Raw genomic sequence first — 19425 nt, 5'->3', positions numbered from 1 at the left:
CATGTTTGAATTACCTTTTCTTTTTTTAATGCATCCAAAGATTTCAGTTGTGGTACACCTCTTTCTACAGTAAGAAGCTGCCTATAAGTAATTATATCCTATTTTTGTACTATGTTCATATTTTCTATTGCATGTCTAGGGATAGCCCACATAGGTAACTTATCATTTAGTTTATATTGATATTTTTTCCAAACCTGCAGTAAGGCATTCCTTAAAATATGACTTTTAAAATTCTTACCCACCTTTTTGTTATATAGCAAATAAGCATGCCAACCATATACCAAATCATACCCTTCAATATTGAGTATTCTATCATCTGTTAAGTTGATCCAATCACTAATTATAGATAAAACTACTGCATCATAATATAGTTTTAAATTGGGTAATTTCAAACCTCCTCTTTCACGCACATCCTGCATTATTTTAAGTTTTACTCTCGGCTTCTTACCTACCCATAAAAATTTATTAATACCCTTCTGCCATTCTAACAAATTTGCATCATTTTTAAGTATTGGTAATGTTTGAAAAAGAAATAAAAATTTAGGTAAAATATTCATTTTCACTGCTGCTATTCTTCCCATCAGAGATAACTGTAATTTCTGCCATTTTTTCATCTCTGTCTGTATACTATACCACAGTGGTTCATAGTTGTGCTTATATAACTTCCCGTTTGAGGTTGAAATATAAACTCTTAAGTATTTGACCTTTTTAACTATTTCACATCCTGTTGTTCCTTCTAGTTCTTCCCTTTGTTTAGTATTCATATTTATAGCTAATATCTTGGTTTTTCCCTAAGTTTATTTTAAATCCTGACATTTGACCATATTGATTAATCATATTCATTAAGACCTTACCAGATTCCTGTGGTTGTGTTAATGTTATAACCAAGTCATCTGCAAAGGCCCATACTCTGTATTCTTGCTGCCTAATTCTGATTCCCTGTAAGTCCCCTGAACCCCGTATTTTATTCAATAATAATTCCAAAGTTATAATAAACAATAGTGGGGACAAGGGACACCCCAGCCTTGTGCCTCTCTTGATTTTAAATGAATCTGTTAAGCTTCCATTAACTATAATTTGGGCTGTTTGTTCCTGATATATTGCTTTGATTGATTGTAGAAAGTGGTCCCCTATTTGCATTTTTTGCAATATTTTCAGCAGGAATTGCCAATTCACTCAATCAAAGGCTTTTTCAGCATCTAAAAATATAAGCGCCGCAGGGACTTGATTGTTCTTCCCCAGGTATTCTAGTGTGTTAAGGATTAATCTTACGTTAGTTCTCATATGTCTCCCTTGAATAAAACCTGTTTGATCATTATGAATCAATTGTTGAATAACCAACATTAACCTGTTCGCTAGTATTTTAATAAAGATTTCTGTCTGGATGGTCTCTTGTGATGAGCCGATGGACAGAGAATGGAAGTAGTAAACTTCCTCCCATATTTGGGCATACCAGGGGTTGTGACTTTAAATGCATACCTATTTCCCTGGCTCAGCTGATAAGGAGAAGAACCTTGTGGCTTAATGGTTAACACATCTGCCTAAGAAGCAATACAGCACAGGTTCTAATCACAGTAAGGATATGGCTAGATGATGAGAGCTAAATAGCTTGAAATAGATCTATACTAGTCTCCCTTTATTTATTTATCAGCACAAATACAACACAAATGTAACTAAGGCAACAGTAAAAATATTGGGTTTCTGTCTGGATGGTCTTTTGTGATGAGCTGATGGACACAGAATGGAAGTAGTAAACTTCCTCCCATATTTGGGCATACCAGGGGTTGTGATTTTATATATATATATATATATATATATATATATATATATATATATATATATATATATATATATATATATATATATATATATACATACATACATACATACATACATACATACATACATACATACATATATATATATATATATATATATATATATATATATATACACACACACACACACACACTTAAAGCTTAAAGTCACAACCCCTGGTATGCCCAAGTATGGGAGGAAGGTCACACTTCCACTCTCTGTCATTAGGCTCATCACAAGAGTCCATCCAGACAGAAACCCAATATTTTTTACTGTTGCCTTTTTTGTTACATTTGTTATATTTATGCTGATAAATAAATAAAGGGAGACTAGTATAGATCTATTTCAAGCTATTTAGCTCTCATCAGCTAGCCATACCCAAGTTTTTTGGGAATCGAACCTGTGCTCTATTGCCTCCCAGGCAGGGAGTTAACCATTTGAGCTACAGAGAACGACTCCTTTATCAGCCAGCCAGGGTGGGAGGTATATACTTAAAGTCACAACCCCTGGTATGCCCAAGTATGGGAGGAAGGTCACACTTCCACTCTCTGTCATTAGGCTCGTCACAAGAGTCCATCCAGACAGAAACCCAATATTTTTTACTGTTGCCTTTTTTGTTACATTTGTTATATTTATGCTGATAAATAAATAAAGGGAGACTAGTATAGATCTATTTCAAGCTATTTAGCTCTCATCAGCTAGCCATACCCAAGTTTTTTGGGAATCGAACCTGTGCTCTATTGCCTCCCAGGCAGGGAGTTAACCATTTGAGCTACAGAGAACGACTCCTTTATCAGCCAGCCAGGGTGGGAGGTATATACTTAAAGTCACAACCCCTGGTATGCCCAAGTATGGGAGGAAGGTCACACTTCCACTCTCTGTCATTAGGCTCGTCACAAGAGTCCATCCAGACAGAAACCCAATATTTTTTACTGTTGCCTTTTTTGTTACATTTGTTATATTTATGCTGATAAATAAATAAAGGGAGACTAGTATAGATCTATTTCAAGCTATTTAGCTCTCATCAGCTAGCCATACCCAAGTTTTTTGGGAATCGAACCTGTGCTCTATTGCCTCCCAGGCAGGGAGTTAACCATTTGAGCTACAGAGAACGACTCCTTTATCAGCCAGCCAGGGTGGGAGGTATATACTTAAAGTCACAACCCCTGGTATGCCCAAGTATGGGAGGAAGGTCACACTTCCACTCTCTATCATTAGGCTCGTCACAAGAGTCCATCCAGACAGAAACCCAATATTTTTTACTGTTGCCTTTTTTGTTACATTTGTTATATTTATGCTGATAAATAAATAAAGGGAGACTAGTATAGATCTATTTCACGCTATTTAGCTCTCATCAGCTAGCCATACCCAAGTTTTTTGGGAATCGAACCTGTGCTCTATTGCCCTGCCTGGGGCAGGGCAATAGAGTGTTGTTTAATCTGATATGATTTAATCTGATAAAAAGTAAAATAAAACCAAGGGGAAAAAAAAATATAAAGAAAGAAAAAGGAAAGAAAAGAAAAAAAAAACCACCGGATATAAATACATTCTTGTTCTTATTGAGACTATGTTAACACCCACCCACCCACCCCCCATAAATCCCCATCTTCTTTAATAATTGTTAGTCTAGGCTTTTTTTCCTGCTCGGTCTCTGTTTTTTTTTTTTTATTATTATTTCTTTGTTAATCATTTCCAGATATGTCAATAGCTCTGAAAGCTTAGTCACCACTATTCTCATGCAGTGAAAATCTTCTCCACCCCTTTTTTTTAGTCCCGCTTTCACAGTTTTCTAGTGCTATATCAGGGTAAATTCATTTGCAGAAGATTAGAGATCTCTCACCCAGGGCAGCCATGTTGCTCTTTGATTTTTATCTTCCTTTCTCTCACCAAGCTGCCACAGCTTTGGATTGGCCCTGATAACCATCTTCTCTCCAGTTGGCTCCAAAGTGTTTTCCTGTGTTCTATCAGGAGATTGCCTTTCTCCATGCAGTCTTTGGGGCTTCCCCTCGACCTTTGCTAAGCCCTCTGGGGTTAAAGTTGCTCTGAGGTTCATGTTGATATTTTATCTATTCTTAATATATGGAATGTTATCCATTTCTCTGTTTTTCTCTTTCCTGATATCTCCCATGTATCTATCTATCTCATTTATCTAACTATGAGTGATCTAACATTATCCACCCAGAAGAGATCAATCAAATATATACAGTATTTGAAATTAACTATTTTTGAAACAAAGTGAGAACATCATCAAAGAAAATAATATATAACACCAGCACACCAATACATAGTAATAAAAACCACAAACCATTATTAGTCATAGTGCTTGATTTAATATAAAGCCTTATCAGAACATCTATGATAACAATTTATCTGTCCTGGTTTTAGAAATTTTATTAATGTCATTGATGATTGTTATAATTTAATATGAATTTAGATTATGACAATTGAAGGATATGGTTGTTTCAAATAGTTTGATTTGTTTTAACAACTTTTTACTCAATGATTATAATTCAAAATTCATATGGAATGAAGAAAGATAAGCAACAACACATAAAACATTACTTCAAACTATGTGATTTAATGCTGGATGTAAACTGAACAAAAATAAACACCAACATAAGGAGCCTTAGTGAGTTTTCATCATCAGATGTTCTTTGGTGTTCAGGTCAGGTCTCAGGATAATAATGTAGCATTTGGGGATAAAGATGCAGCCCAGTAAACCCAAGCTGGAGGCCAGGATGGAGAAGATCTGCACAGCCACCATATATTTCCCCTTGGTGCTCAGGTAGGTGGGGACAAAGGAGATCCAAACACTGCAAAAAACCAACATGCTGAAGGTGATCAGTTTGGCTTCATTGAAGGTCCCTGGCAGCTTTCGAGCCAGAAATGCCACAAAGAAGCAAATGGCAGCCAGGAAACCCATGTAGCCAAGGGCAGAGTAGAACATGATGATAGAGCCTTCATTGCATTGCAGCAGGATGTGTTCTAGTTGGGAATTAAAGTCAGAATCTGGGAATGGGGGAAAGATTCCCAGCCATATGATACAGATGCATACTTGAATACAGGAGCTGGATAAAACAATAGAGTTGGGCAGTCCCTTGCCCAGCCATTTCCTCATGCTGCTGCCTGGCTTCGTGGCCAAAAATGCAATTACCACCATAATCGTCTTTGCCAGCAAGGAAGAGACAGCAACTGAGAAAACGAAACTGAAGGTGACTTGCCGAAGAAGGCAAGTCACTTTCTTGGGATGACCAATAAACAGAAGGGGGCTCAAGAAAGCAAGCAAGAGGGAGATCAGAAGAATGTAGGTGAGGTCTCGGTTGTTAGCTTTGACTATGGGAGTTTCTCGGTATTTAATGAAGATCCCCAAAATAAAGGCAGTGGTTAGGGACAAAGCAATGGCAAAGAAAGCCAGGATGAATCCCAACAACTCTTCATAGGATAAGAAACTTATACTTTTGGGGACACACTGATCCCTTTTCTTATTGGAATACTTGTCATCTGGACACTTTTCACAATGGGCTGCATCTGGAAAAAAATGGTTAGCATGTATCTGTTTCTGCAGCTGTAGGAGCATGAAAACCGCATAAGAAATCAACTATTTCCTTTTCAAGGAATAATATAATATTTCTGCCCAGGGATATTCATATGATACAACATTAACTAAAAAAATCAACACTATTTTTAAAGGCTGAAGATGAATGTGATTATCAGCTCTCAAAATTTATCCTCTTTCCTAAAACCTAACAAGAAAGTAACTAGTCAATAGAAATCAATTACCCTTCATTATTCATTTAAATGCTCACATCATCATATAAAATTTGGTGTCCGAAAGATTGGGGAATGCTTTAAGGAAGTTGATGTTTTTCTTGCTTTTTTATCCAATATCCCCCCAAAACAATAGAGAATATTGATTATTTCCTAATTTTTTAAATTATTTTTGGTGCCACTTACTGTACCTTCTTGCACAGAATATGTTCCTTCCATACACAGAGAACAGTCGTAGCAGCAAACTGGGGCTCCCTCTCTCACAAGCTTGGTGTAACCCGGGGAGCAACTTTCTGTACATCTTGAATAAGGCACCATCTAAACATAAATAGAAAGATTATTTCAGGGCAATGTATGAATTAGAAGGGTTTACTGAAATCAACGGGCTTCCAGAAGCTCAGGAGCACATTGAGCAAAATCAGTCAAGGAGTAGTGGCATGAACTTTGCAAGGGGCAAATCAAAGGCCATTATCTTTCTCTATCAATCTCCACTGTAGATCCCAAAACAGACTTATTGCCCTATTCTTTTTTCCAAAAGAAATTAGTTCCAGTGCAATTCTCCATCCTCGTTAGGGCATGTATGAGAATGCTATAACCTATACCGAATTTTTGAAGTATAAGATGCTCCAGCCTATAAGAAACATCTAGGTTTTGTAGATGAAAACAAGCAAAAAAAAATCTGCCTCTGCCTCCCAGCATCCATCCGGTATTAATCTGGCCCATTTGCCGCAGCCCTTTCGAAGTGGCCCATTTATCACTGCTCATTTGCTGTGGCCCATTTTCTGTGGCCCATTTGCCACCGCTGCCCATTCACCACTACCACTGCAGTCCATTTGCCACCATGGCCCATTCTAGAACAGCTGATTGCCACCATACCAAGCCCCCCCCCAATATTCCCTGTATAAGATGCACTGAATTTCCACTCACTTTTTTTGGGGGGGGTGCATCTTATACTCCAAAATATACAGTATATTTTTTTCTCCATCTTTGCTCTCTCAGGAAACCTGCAACATATAGCTTTCTCTAGAGTCCCTATCTTTCTTTCACACAACTTTTCATTGTATCATCATATGTAAATGACTTTTTAAAGCTGCCCTCATTTCCCTCACCACATTCTTAATGACTTCTTTCTCTTATGCAGTTCAGTGGGATAAACCCTTCATATTGTATATTTTCTCTCAAAGGTGCTTTTTCAAAAGTCAATTGATCTTTTTTCCTCATGAAGACATTTTGCCTCTCATTCCAGAAGCTTCTCCAATTCTGACTGAATGGTGGAGTATGGAAGGAGTTATATGCCTTGCAGTCATCTGGTCATTTCTGAAAGTTGTTGAGGCCACTTGGAATTTATGTGCGCCCTCAGGGTCATGTGACCAGTGAAAATGGGTGTGGAACCTTCCTGCAATTGCTGAATCTATATCCTGTTCACAACACTGTCTTTTCAGCAGTTCCAAATCTTGCCATCCTCCACCATTCTGTCAGAACTAAAGAAGCTCCTTGGATGAGAAGTGAAATATCTTCAAGGGAAAACAAAATCCATATGCCATTTGAAACCATGCCCTGGATGACTGAGAATCTCCATAGACATTCTGGATTTTCTCTTACTGAAAACAAGATGATTTGATGTACTATAACTTATGGCAACATATTCCAGTTTAATAATGTAGATTGCCAGTTCCACATTACCATTGATGGTACATCAGGTTCCAATGTGCGATAAATTATTGAAAAACCTCTAAAGCAAAATGATATCTAATAAATTAATGAGGCTTTAAGTTCTCTTATTTGGAAGTTATCACAATTGGCCTCAATCAGAATTATTTCTAAGCAGAAACATTTCCACATGGAGTTAAATAGAAGACCCAAATCCAAGGAGCGTCAGTTACTTTGTTAAATGAAGTTGGCCATTGGATGGCACTTTGATTGACAGAAATCTTGACTTCCGAGGGGGATTGTCTTTCTACATTCCCAAATTTCACACCCGCAGTAGACTTTTTAAAATATGATGCCCATTGCATGATATCAAAGTCAGCAACAGGAACTCCATTTTCATGAAAAGAAATCTCTTCTCTGGAAATATTGTGAAGTTGGAAGTTTCTCAGGAACCTATGAAGCTGCAGAATCATAGGAAAAAAACATGACAATTAGAGCCTTTATTTTTCTTGCTTTATTGTTCTTCATTGAAAGTTCTCTGAATAATTCAACCACTTCAGATCATCAAGACAATCTGAAAGAGTTTTATTCAGCATTTCACAGGAAGCTTCTCTCAGTCATTCTCCAGGGCTTCACAATTCTTTTTCAGATATTTACATTACTTTCTTGAAAATGTGGAATAGACAAGACCACCACCTGGTAACTGGTTGACAAACCTCCAGGGAACTGCATCCATATGGTGGGAAGTAAGCAGTGAGTAAGCAGTGAGGTAACCTCAAGGTTTCATCTTAGGCCCAGTACTCCTCAAAAATATCTTCATAAATGACTTCAATGCGGTAATAGAAGGGCAACTGATCAAATTTGCAGATGACACTAAGCTGGCAGGAATAGCCAAAACTCCAGAAGACAAGCTCAAGATCCAAAAAGATCTTGAAAGACTTGAACGTAGGCCCTATCTAACCAAATGAAATTCAACATAGATAAAAGTAAGGTTTTGCACTTAAGCTATAGGTGTAGACTAGGTGAAACATGGCTTAATGCCAGGAACTGGGTGAAGGATCTTGGAGTCCTAGTGGACAATCACTTAAATATGAGCCAACAGCGTGTGGCAACAGCCAAAAATACCAGTACAATCCTAGGCTGCATTAATACAGGGATAGAATCAGTGGTGGGTTTCAAAAAAAAATTAGAACCTCTTCCATAGGTTTGGCCTGCTTTGTGGGAGTGGCTTGTCAGCCATGTGACCAGGTGGGAGTGGCTTGCCGGCCCTGTGACCAGGTGGGCATGGCCAACTTGTAAAATGTGGTGAAACTCACTTAACAATGTTCTTGCTTAGCAACCAAAATGTTGGCTCAGAAACTCTGGCATTTGAAGCACGCAAGTCTTAAATCTTTCAAGTTGCAAGATCTTTGCACCCCTAACCCTTTAGAAAAAAACCACAGAGGTGTTCAAACTTAACAGCTTTAAGACTTGTGAACTTCAACTCCCAGAATTCCTCCTTTTGCTCTTCATCTTGATGATGTCTGGACGGGCGGGGGGAGGGAGCTGGAACCGGTTCTAAACGGCACTGTAGATTTGTGGAACCTCTTCTATAGAAGAGGTTAAAACTGGCAAGAACCCACCCCTGGATAGAATCAAAATTATGTGAAGTTTTAGTATCACTTTACAAAAGCTTAGTACGACCACATTTGGAATACTGCATCCAGTTCTGGTTAGCACATTATAAAAAAAATGTTGAAACTCTAGAAAGATTGCAGAGAAGAGCAAGAAAGAAAAGGATTAGGGGACTGGAGGCTAAAACATTTCCAAAGATGCTTTTTTCAAGAGGCAATTTTTTTTCCCCTCAAATATTTTTCACTTCTCATCCAAGAAGCTTCTTCCGAGTTAGGGTTAGGATTCTTCTACATTTAATTTAATATTGAGGAATTGGAAGGGGAGAATCAAAGGAACCTCAAAGGAGAAGACTTACCTGCCATGGCTTCACAATCTGGGGTGATTGATGATAATTACCCCGCATTCTCCTCTTACTCCATTGGGAGGAAGAAGCAGCATTGAGGACCCAGGCCACAGCTTGAATTATTTGGGAAATACTGGAGGAATCCTGAGACAGGATTCTTGCAATCACAACATGGGGTGGGAATTTCCATTTCTCTTTTTCTCTGCATTTTTTCCAAACTTTCTTAGATAACAGAGGACTTGAATAGTAACATTGGAATGCTTTCTTTCCATACGTTAGGACCATAGATGCATAAGATTTAAAGTCATAATACTGAGCCCTTCTCTTTCTATGGATGGGGAAGGAAAACAAAGCATGTTTATTTTGGAGATCAATCGAGCGTTCATAAAAATCTACACTTAAAGCTGTCAAAGTTGTTGCAATCCACACCCTTCCCACAAGGGCTGCATTAGTCATATCAATTCCTTTTATTATTAGTGCTAACATAACTGAGGCTTGATAGTCCAGTTGGCATACTATAATTTTTATTTGACTCTTCATAAGAGAATAGAACATTTTCCTTTTTTCTTGCATGACAGTTTCTCCAGCACTTGTCGGCATATTTGGTTCTGGGACGGTTCCTGAGAGGACAATGCAAATCCCATTTTTTAGAGAGAGAACTTCCAAACGTCTTTTGAATTTTTCTCCTTTTTCATTGTCCAGAGAAAGGAGGCCAATCCACATCCATTGGAAATGCAGGAGTAGCTGGACAATGGCTGAGTAAGGAGGTTCTTGATTTGGGGTCAACCGATATGAAAAAGGCAAATGACGATTTTGCTCAGCCATCTGATTGATGACACTGTAGTTGATCTAAAGATAAAAGAAAAGTTATTGGTAGTTTGTGCCAGTTTTAATGATAAATGTCAGATAGTAAATCTAAGGGCCTTTCCCCACAGCTTGGAGAAGTTTAAAACAATAACTGCATGAATATTGGTAGTTCCCTTGATGTCCTGTATTTTTGCCTTGTATGTTCCCTTTGAAACCAGGGAGCTCTGAATTATCTGTGGGGAAGGATTAGGCATGGTCCTCATAAAGCACACACCCCTGGTCAAATTATAACTCAACCATTCACTCAACCCATTAGTCAATTAGAATAAAGCTGGGGAGTCTTCTAGTCAAGCAGGACACCTTAGAATGGGGTATCAAACTCAAGGCCCAGATCTGGCCTGTGGGGTGCTTAGAACTGGCCCGTGACGCTGCCCTGAAAATAGCCCACGGTGCCTCTGCCAGCAAAAAGAGAGCTAGAGCATGACCCCCCACCTCACCCGAGCACTGTTTTCACTGGTAGAAGGTTGCAGGAGCTGTCCCATCTGAAAACAGAGCTTGGGAGCCCATTTCTGCTGGCAGAGCATTTGAGCTACCATAGCCCCCCCCCCCCCCCGACACAAGTGACATCAGAGCTGAGGTAGCACAGTGGTTAAATGCAGGACTGCAGGCTACTTCAGCTGACTGCAGTTCAGCAGTTCGGCTGTTCAAATCTCACCGGCTCAAGGTTGACTCAGCCTTCCATCCTTCCGAAGTGGGTAAAATGAAGACCCGGATTGTTGGGGGCAATATGCTGACTCTGTAAACCCCTTAGAGAGGGCTGAAAGCCCTATGAAGCGGTATATAAGTCTAATTGCTATTGCTATTGCTATCATGCTGGCCACGACCACCTTGGCCACACCTCCCCCCAAAAGTCAAACACAACCCTGATGCAGCCTTCAATGAAATCGAGTGACATCCCTGCTCTAGTCCTCAAGCAGGAGACCCAATACCATTTCAGACAAGTGACTGTCCTGTCTCTTTTTGAAAACGCCCAGTAATGAAATTGTTTAATATTGGTATATTATTTCATTGTCTTCATTCATATAATTCATTTCAAATATTTCTATATAAACTCTTTAATTGGTCTGGTACTCCCATTTCTTTAAGAACTTGCCACAGTTTGTTGTGATCCACACAATGAAAGACTTTAGCATAGTCAATGAAGCAGAAGTTGATGTTTTTCTGGAACTCCCAAGCTTTCTCTATGATCCAGCGTATATTGGCAATTTGATCTCTAGTTCCTCTGCCTCTTTGAAATCCTGCCGACACTTCTGGTAATTCTTGGTCCACATACTGCTGGAGCGTAGCTTGTAGGATTTTGAGCATAACTTTGCTAGCATGTGAAATGAGTGCAATGGTGCAGTGGTTTGAACATTCTTTAGCATTGCCCTTCTTTGGGATTGGAATGTAAACTGACCATTTCCAATCCTATGGCCACTGTTGAGTTTTCCAAATTTGCTGGTAGAATGAGTGTAGCACTTTTACTGCATCATCTTTTAAGATTTTGAATAGCTCAACTGCAATACTACCAGCTCCACTAGCTTTGTTGTTGCTCAGACTTCCTAAGATCCTTTTGTCTTCACATTCCAGAATGTCAGGCTTGAGGTCCGTGATCATCCTATCGTGGTTATCGGGGATGTTAAGCTCATTCTTCTTTGGTTCTTCTGTGTAATTTTGCCTCCACATCTTAACCTCTTCTGCCTCTGTTAGGTCCCTGCCATTTTGGTCCTTTATCATGCACATCTTTGTATCAAAAGTTCCCTTCATATTTCCATTTTCCATGAAGAGATCTCTGAAGGGTCCTCCCTTTTCTATTGTTTTCTTTTTTCCCCCCACTGTTCATTTAAGAAGTCATTCTTATCTCTTCTAGCTATTCTTTGGAATTCTGCATTCAATTGGGTGTATCTTCCTCTTTCTGCCTTGTCTTTCACTCCCCTTCTTTCCTCAGCTATTTGTAAAGCTTCCTCAGACAGCCATTTTGCTTTCCTGCATTTCTTTTTCTATGGCATGGTTTTAGTTGCTACCTCTTGTACAATATTGTGAACCTCCATCCATAGATCTAAGAAATCAGATCTAATTTCTTAAATCTATTTGTCACCTCTTCTATATATTCATCAGCGATATGATTAAGTTCATACCTGAGAGGCTTAGTGTGTTTCCCTATCTTCTTCATTTTAAACCCAAATTTTGCAACAAGAAGCTCATAATCTGAGCCACAGTCAGCTCTTGGTCTTATGTTTAATGTCTGTATAGCGCTTCTCCATCTTTGGCTGCAGAGCACATAATCAATCTGATTTCTGTGTTGACCATCTGGTGATGTCTAAGTGTAGAGTAATCTCTTGGGTTGTTGGAAGAGATTGTTTGCTATGACCATCGTATTTTCTTGACCAAATTCTACCAGCCCGTGACCTGCTTCATTTTGTACTCCAAAGCCAAAATTGCCTGTTTTTCCAGTTAAGTTTTGCCTTCCTACTTTAGCATTCCAATCCCCCATGACGTCATTTTTGGGTGTTAATTCTATAAGGTACTATAGGCCTTCATAAAACTGGTCAACTTCATCCAGTTCAGCACCAATGGTTTGGGCATAGACTTGGATTGCTGTGATGTTGAATGGTTTTCCTTGGATTCAAACTGAGATCATTCTGTCATTTGTGGGATTGTATCCCATTTCTGCTTTTCCTAATCTTTTATTGACTATGAAGGCTGCTCCATTTCTTTTGAGGGATTCTTGCCCACAATAGTATACCTGTTGATCATCTGAATTAAATTCACCCATTCATGTCCATTTTAGCTTTCTGATTCCTAAGATGTTTGTCTTTGTGTGTGTGTTTGTGTTTGTGTATACAGTGGTGAGATGCAACCAGTTTAACAACCGGGTCTGTGAGCGTGCAATTTGCACCCATATACAGCATTTAAAATACACCAATTTCAAGCTCTACAGCAGTGATGGTGAACCTATGCCACACGTGCCACAGGTGGCACATGGAGCCATTTGTCAGGGCATGTGAGGCGCTGCCTTGTCAGCTGGCCAGTGTGCATGCGGGCATTGGCCAGCTGAGTTCAGCCTTTTAAAAAGCCATTTTTCGCCCTCCTCAGGCTCCAGAGGCTTTATAAGAGCCTGGGGAGGACGAAAACAGCATCCTCTGCCCCCCAGAGGCAGTCCAGAGGCTTCATGAGCTTCCCTGAAGCTTCGAGAATGCAAAAAACTGGCTGTATGGGCAAACCGGAAGTTCAGGAATAGATTTCTGGTTTGCTCAGAGGGTGGTTTTGACTGCTTCGGAGGCTTCAGGGAAGCCTCCTGAAGGTCCCTGAAGCCTTCGGAGTAGTCAAAACAACCTTCCTAGCAAACCGGAAGTGACTTCCGCTTTGCTCGTAGGGTCAACCGGAAGTGACTTCCGCTTTGCTCGGAGGGTCATTTTGACTGCTCCGAAGGCTTCAGGGAAGCCTCCTGAAGGTCCCTGAAGCCTTTAGAGTGCTCAAAACGACCCTCCGAGCAAATCGGAAGTGACTTCCGCTTTTCTTGGAGGGTCATTTTGATTGCTCCGAAGGCTCCAGGGAAGCCTTCTGAAGGTCCTTGAAGCTTTGGAGCACTTAAAATGACCCTCCAAAAAAAGCAGAAGTGACTTCTGCTTTGCTCAGAGGGTCATTTTGACTGCTCCGGAGGCTTCAGGGAAGCCTCCTGAAGGTCTTTGAAGCCTTCAGAGGGCTTCTGGGAGGACGGGGGAGGCTATTTTTGCCCTCCCCAGGCTCCTATAAAGCGTCTGGAGCCTGGGGAGTGTGAAAAATGCATGCAAAAATGGGGGGTAGTGCCTGTAAGGCGTGCAGGCACATTGGAGGGGTCGCGCATTGTGTTATGGGTGCGGCAGATCTGCACACGACTCCCCCTGTGCTCCCCCCACTTATGGCACATGAGCCAAAAAAGGTTCGCCATTGCTGCTCTACAGTTTACCTTCTAGGGCAGCCCCCATAAGTAAAATAGCTGACTCACAGAAATCCTCTCTACCGCGTGAATCAGGTGAGCTGAAAATTGCACACATTTAGGACAGGATAGGGCGGGTGCAGGTGGGCAAGCCAACTGATCTCAGGAACTACATAACTACATATGTATGTGCGTGCACACGCGCACAAGCGCGCACACACACACACACACACAAACACACACACTTTTCACATACTTGAGTGAACATTCACATGAATATTTACTCTCTGACTTTCAAATTATTTGGAGAAATTTATTTTGGAGAAATATATACAAGTGCTGCCTTCTAGGCAGATCTGAACAATTTACAACTTGGAATTAATTCCATTTGCCTTTATACCTGTGGAATTTTGTAGATGCTCATGACATTAGATATATGATCAAAGAGTTCAGAATCCATCTCTTCAAGAACTGCCAGCAGGTTCTTTTGTCTCCCACAACTGTAGTTTGGGACGTTCTCCTGTCCTGTAGACAGCACATCCAGCATGGCCTCATATGTCATTCTTGCACTGAAAAAGTTCTGATAGATGTTGTATCCCAGGGTGATGTTGGGTAAGAGCCAAGGATTCCGGTTGACTTCATGAACAGCCAACAAGAAGGGCAGAAGGTGGAAAAAGGTATTCGCACTGAAACGTAAGAAATTTCATCATCTTTTTTTCCTCTATAGAAAACGATTTATGTGATCAATTTGACAGCAATTACGTTATTTTTATCGATCACACAAAATTATTCAATTCTACAGATAATTCTGTTGTTTTGCAAAGTCATCTCCACTATTTGTCTGAATGATGATCTATTTGGCAACTTCAAATTTCGATAAATAAAGGCTCTGCCTTACATATTGGTAAATGTAATCAGAATGTCAAGTATAAGGTAGGTGGCATTGATCTAGCAAATGACACTCACTTTGTCAAAGACCTAGGTGTACTTATCGCTGACGATTTATACTCCAAAGCTGACTTTATCAGCGTTACTAAAAAAGCATTAACAGTTATAAACTTTATTTTGGGAAGCTTTTTTTCTGGAAACTTTGTATTGCTAATTAGCTCTTATAAAACTTACGCTAGACCAATTTTAGGGTTTTGTTCAACTGTTTGGAATCCCCACCATATATCTGACATCAGAACAATCAAACGGGTTCAAAGGTATTTCATGAGAAAATCCTTTCACTCTTCTGTACTCCTGCACTCTTCTTGCACTCTTCTGTACACAATAGAGTTCTTTATGCGATTAGGCTCAAAATTCTTGGCTTGGATATCTTAGAACTGCACTGCTTGCAGTAAGACCTAGGTATTGCATACAAAATTATACGTAGTAATGTTTTACCTGTAAATGACTTTTTCTGTTTTATTCACAATAATATGTGTGCAAACAACCGCATTAAACTCCATGTAAATCGTTCTAAAGTTGACTGTAAAAAATATGATTTCTGTAATAGAGTTGTCAAAGTCTGGAATGCCCTACCTGACTCAGTTGTCTCAGCTACAAAATTTCACAGTTTCAGTCACAAATTGACTTCCATGGACCTTACATTATAAGTGCACTAATTTGCCTATTGTCCTTCTCATTGTATTTTTATTCTCTTGTTTTTGTTTGACAAATTCCAATAAATTAATCTTCAGTTTGGATTTTGGTGAAAGCATGTCATATTTACTGTAGCTTTATATCTATGTGGTGCAAAGCCAAAAAGATAATCAGGTACTCATTATTCATTTGAAGTATTCAATATTTTTGGACTTTGCAATGGATAGACATTTTTGAAATTTCTATGAGATGAACATGGTAAAAGTGGTAAAGTGTGGAAAGAAAGACTGGAGAGGGTGGTATACATTATGGAATAAATGAAGGGAAGGAAAAAGTGGGGAGAAAATACAAGAGATCTTCCTCTATTCTAAGGTATTCATTCAATCACTTTATTGAGAGCTACTGCTGAACTATTGTTCATAAATAAATAAAATAAATATGAATAAATAATTTGCTGACTCTCCACAGTACCAAGGTAATCATTTTGAAAGCACGCAGAACCCCATCCAGGTCAGAGTCATCGTGGGACAGTGTTGATAGTGTGCAGGGTTGAGGCTGACACTTGTGGAAGAACTTAAAAGGAACTTTTACAAAATCATCATGTTCCCCAGGAGCCTTTCCTCTAAAGGAAATTGGGAGAAGCAATAATGAATTTGCCTTTCTCAAGGTGAGGAATTGGGGAATGGAAATCATTCCTAGAAAAGACATTGGAGCAGGTAAACTCAATCACCAGAATCCTGGATGTGCTGACAATTACCTTTTCAGTTGGTGGGTTGGAGGTTTTGAGAACGAAAATTCATACAATCGAGCTGTGACTCCAGACATTATTCCAGTAATCCAGTAGTCTCCTGGCTTGTAGTAATGGAACCTTTCTTTTTCTTCTATTATCACCTTAAATGGACATTTCATCAGCATACTGGCACAGGGAATTTGAGACAGAATCTGAAGCAGAAAGAGCTGTATATGCAGCAGCAACAACATTTGACATACACTGCAGGAAACTTCCTATAGTTCTTTCTTCAGCACAGAGTTAAATCTCTGAGTCTACAATTACAGTGAAGAAGTTCCAGTTTGACGCCAGATTTGGAAGTTTTATCTGCAATTTCAGATTGCTACAGTATTTGCCCAGCTTTACTCCAACCTCTGCTCTCATCACAGAAGGAGGCTGTTACAAATCAGAGTATCGGGTGCTGTCTATCCCATTTGTCATCACATTGATTGGCAACTAATTGTGGTGGTGGAAATTTCAAAGGAGAATAAATAATACATGCTTATAAAAATTAGAAAGGGAATTGGGAATGAGCATTGCCACAAAAGTGTGCAGTTGGAGAAAAGAGTTTTGTTTGACTCAGGAGAATAATCCTAATTTGAGAATCAAGAAAGGAACAATTCGGGGAAGTTTGATTGTTTTCTTAGTCTGAAAACTTATTCTTGAGATTCTAAAGCATCCAATGTGGAAAAGCAGTTCAATATCCTTAAAGTAGGTAATGAGCCATTATATTTATTTATTTATTTATTTATTTATTCATTCATTCATTCATTCATTCATTCATTCATTTATTCATTTATTTATTTATTTATTTGGAGTTTTTATATGCCGCCCAATCCCAAAGGACTCCGGGCAGCTTACAAGGATTGCGCATGTGCGAGCTCGGAATGGCTGCTCCGTTTCTTGCTCCGTTTCAAGCTGACGGAGAAAATGCTGGGAAACCTTACAAGCAGGCGGCATAACTCTTTGGATAGGTCCCCGGGGATGACTGAGATCTGGGGGACTCGAAGAGGCCAGTTTGCTGGGGAGGTCTTCAGTCTTGGACAATCCCAGACCTCGCAACCTTCAGCGGCTTCACAGCGATCTTTGCCGCTTGATGGCGGCGACGGCAGCGGCATATGGATGATGGCAGCATTTTTTACCAGCCCTCGGGGCTTGCGACATCTTCTGACTTTGCATGCCCAGCCTGTTGAGCCCCTGGAGACCCTTTTGCATAGCCATCGCCCTGAAGGGGAGGAGAACGACCTGGGCACCCACCGAGGACGGGCGAATTTGGTGGCTGGCTGCATTTGCCACCGCCATGGCCCTTCCGGACGCCCCTCCCCCCTGCTGTTTGATTCAGCCTTTACATCAACGCTGCCACCTTTTCCTTTTCCTTCCGTTTTTTGCTTGACTGGACCTCTTCCCTGGGTGAGTTTCTCCTTCAGCCCATCATCGCTGCTGTGGAGCCTTTTTCTACCCCCCCTGCTTGCCATCTGGCTCCTTTCCATCTGGGCTTCAGAACATTCAGTCTCCTTTAACTGTAATTCCAGGGCCTCTGAATTTGCTGCTTCAGCCTCAGTCGCTTTGGCTATCATTATTTGCGACTGCCTCTGGAATATTGTTTCGGACAGCACTTGTTTAATTCCATTCATTGCAGTGCTTTGGACCCTGGACGAGTGGGGGTGCTCACAGTGTGTAAGAAGGCCCTCTGCTCCCCTCAACTGCCCCGGACTTTTTGGACCTTCCCAGACTTACAGGAGAGGGGGATACGAGATATTCCCTTGTACGCCTCCTTTGGACCATTGCTGGGTTTCAGTCACTTTAACCATCTTGAACGTTAAGAGTCATTTGCACTACTTGAACTTGCACCTTTTTTAACAGCTGCGCAATCTTCCTTTTTCCTTTTCCCCTCTTTTTCTTTCTCTCTCTTTCCTTCTTTCTTTTGTATGGGATATGCATGGGATATGCATGTGATTGAGTGAATGATCCCACTTTTATTGACCTATTATTATTGTATTTTGTGTTTTTTAATCACTACGTGGGGACTGCTTGGGTGAACGAATGAGTGTGTTTGATTCGGAGGACCTGCCGAGGAACGCGGGGGTCATTGGGGTGGCTGGGGGAATTACGAACACGGGAGTGGGCCGGAGCATTACGGTCGTAACAGGGAGGGGCAGATATGGCGGGGACTTTAGGGCTGGCCATTACCGGGGAAGGAGTGCTCACTATGTTACAGAGATCCCTCCTTCCGGCCCTATGAGTTCCACTCCAAGGCCAGATGGCGCGAGTAATCAGGACCCTGGTCTCAGGCTGTTGTCGCTAAATGCCAGGTCTGTAGTTCATAAGGCTCCTCTCATCCGGGACTTAATTTTAGACGAGAGGGCAGATCTGGCATGTATTACTGAAACCTGGCTGGGCCCGGAGGGAGGAGTCCCCCTCGTAGAGATGTGCCCAGAGGGTTTTCAGGTGCTCCATCAGCCGAGAGCTCAGATAAGGGGTGGGGGTGTGGCCATTGTTATCCGAGAGTCTCTAGTACCTCGTAGGATCCCTGCTCCGGAGCTTGTCGGGTGTGAGTCCCTGCTGGTGAAGTTGGACCTCAAGGGTCAAGTGGGCTTGCTGTTAACGTACCTGCCTCCCAACAGCGTTGCAGCAGCCCTCCCCTCGCTCCTCGAGTCGGTAGCCGAGCTGGCAACTGAGTTCCCCATGCTCATGGTTCTGGGGGATTTCAATTTGCCTTCGCTCGGTGAACACTCTGATGGAGTGCAGGAGTTCATGGCTTCCATGACAGCCATGGGCTTGACCCAAGTAATTCGGGGCCCAACCCACTCGGCGGGTCACATGCTCGACCTCGTATTTCTCTCGGAGCAGTGCAGTTGTGATCTTGGTCTGAGGGGTAGTGAGATCGTACCCCTGTCGTGGTCAGACCACTACCTACTGAGGCTTGACTTTTGGAGACCAAACCCCCACTGTAGGGAGGAGGAACTGACCAGGTGGTTCCGCCCCAGGCGACTTATGGACCCGTTGGGTTTTCAGACGGAGCTTGGGGTCATTCCTGATACTCTCGCCCGCAGTCCGGCGGAGACTCTGGTTGCTGCTTGGAATTCAGCAGCGATGGGGGCTCTTGACCAGATT

General features: G+C 41.0%; 1 protein-coding gene and 1 pseudogene across 1 annotated transcript; both read right to left on the bottom strand.

Annotated features, from left to right (window-relative positions):
* Window positions 1-4444: 4444 nt before the first annotated feature.
* LOC116524064 (vomeronasal type-2 receptor 26-like) lies at window positions 4445-5904 on the bottom strand. Its single transcript, XM_032239163.1, has 2 exons — window positions 5778-5904; window positions 4445-5346 (listed from the first exon to the last, which is right to left on the bottom strand). Exons 1-2 carry the CDS (start codon window positions 5902-5904, stop codon window positions 4445-4447), a joined length of 1029 nt encoding a protein of 342 aa, XP_032095054.1.
* A 5260-nt stretch (window positions 5905-11164) lies between these two features.
* LOC116524063 lies at window positions 11165-17429 on the bottom strand (annotated as a pseudogene).
* Window positions 17430-19425: the final 1996 nt, after the last annotated feature.

This window comes from Thamnophis elegans, chromosome 2 (assembly GCF_009769535.1).
Source record: "Thamnophis elegans isolate rThaEle1 chromosome 2, rThaEle1.pri, whole genome shotgun sequence".
Lineage (NCBI taxonomy): Eukaryota > Metazoa > Chordata > Lepidosauria > Squamata > Colubridae > Thamnophis > Thamnophis elegans.
This window is presented reverse-complemented; position numbering and strand designations above follow the sequence as displayed.

Bases quoted from the DNA above. Each gene is read 5' to 3' on its own strand.
- LOC116524064 (XM_032239163.1), bottom strand. From the start codon at position 5,904: ATGGTGCCTTATTCAAGATGTACAGAAAGTTGCTCCCCGGGTTACACC. The intron at 5,347-5,777 runs GTACAGTAAGTG...ATTTTTTTCCAG, and splicing joins AACATATTCTGTGCAAGAAG to ATGCAGCCCATTGTGAAAAG.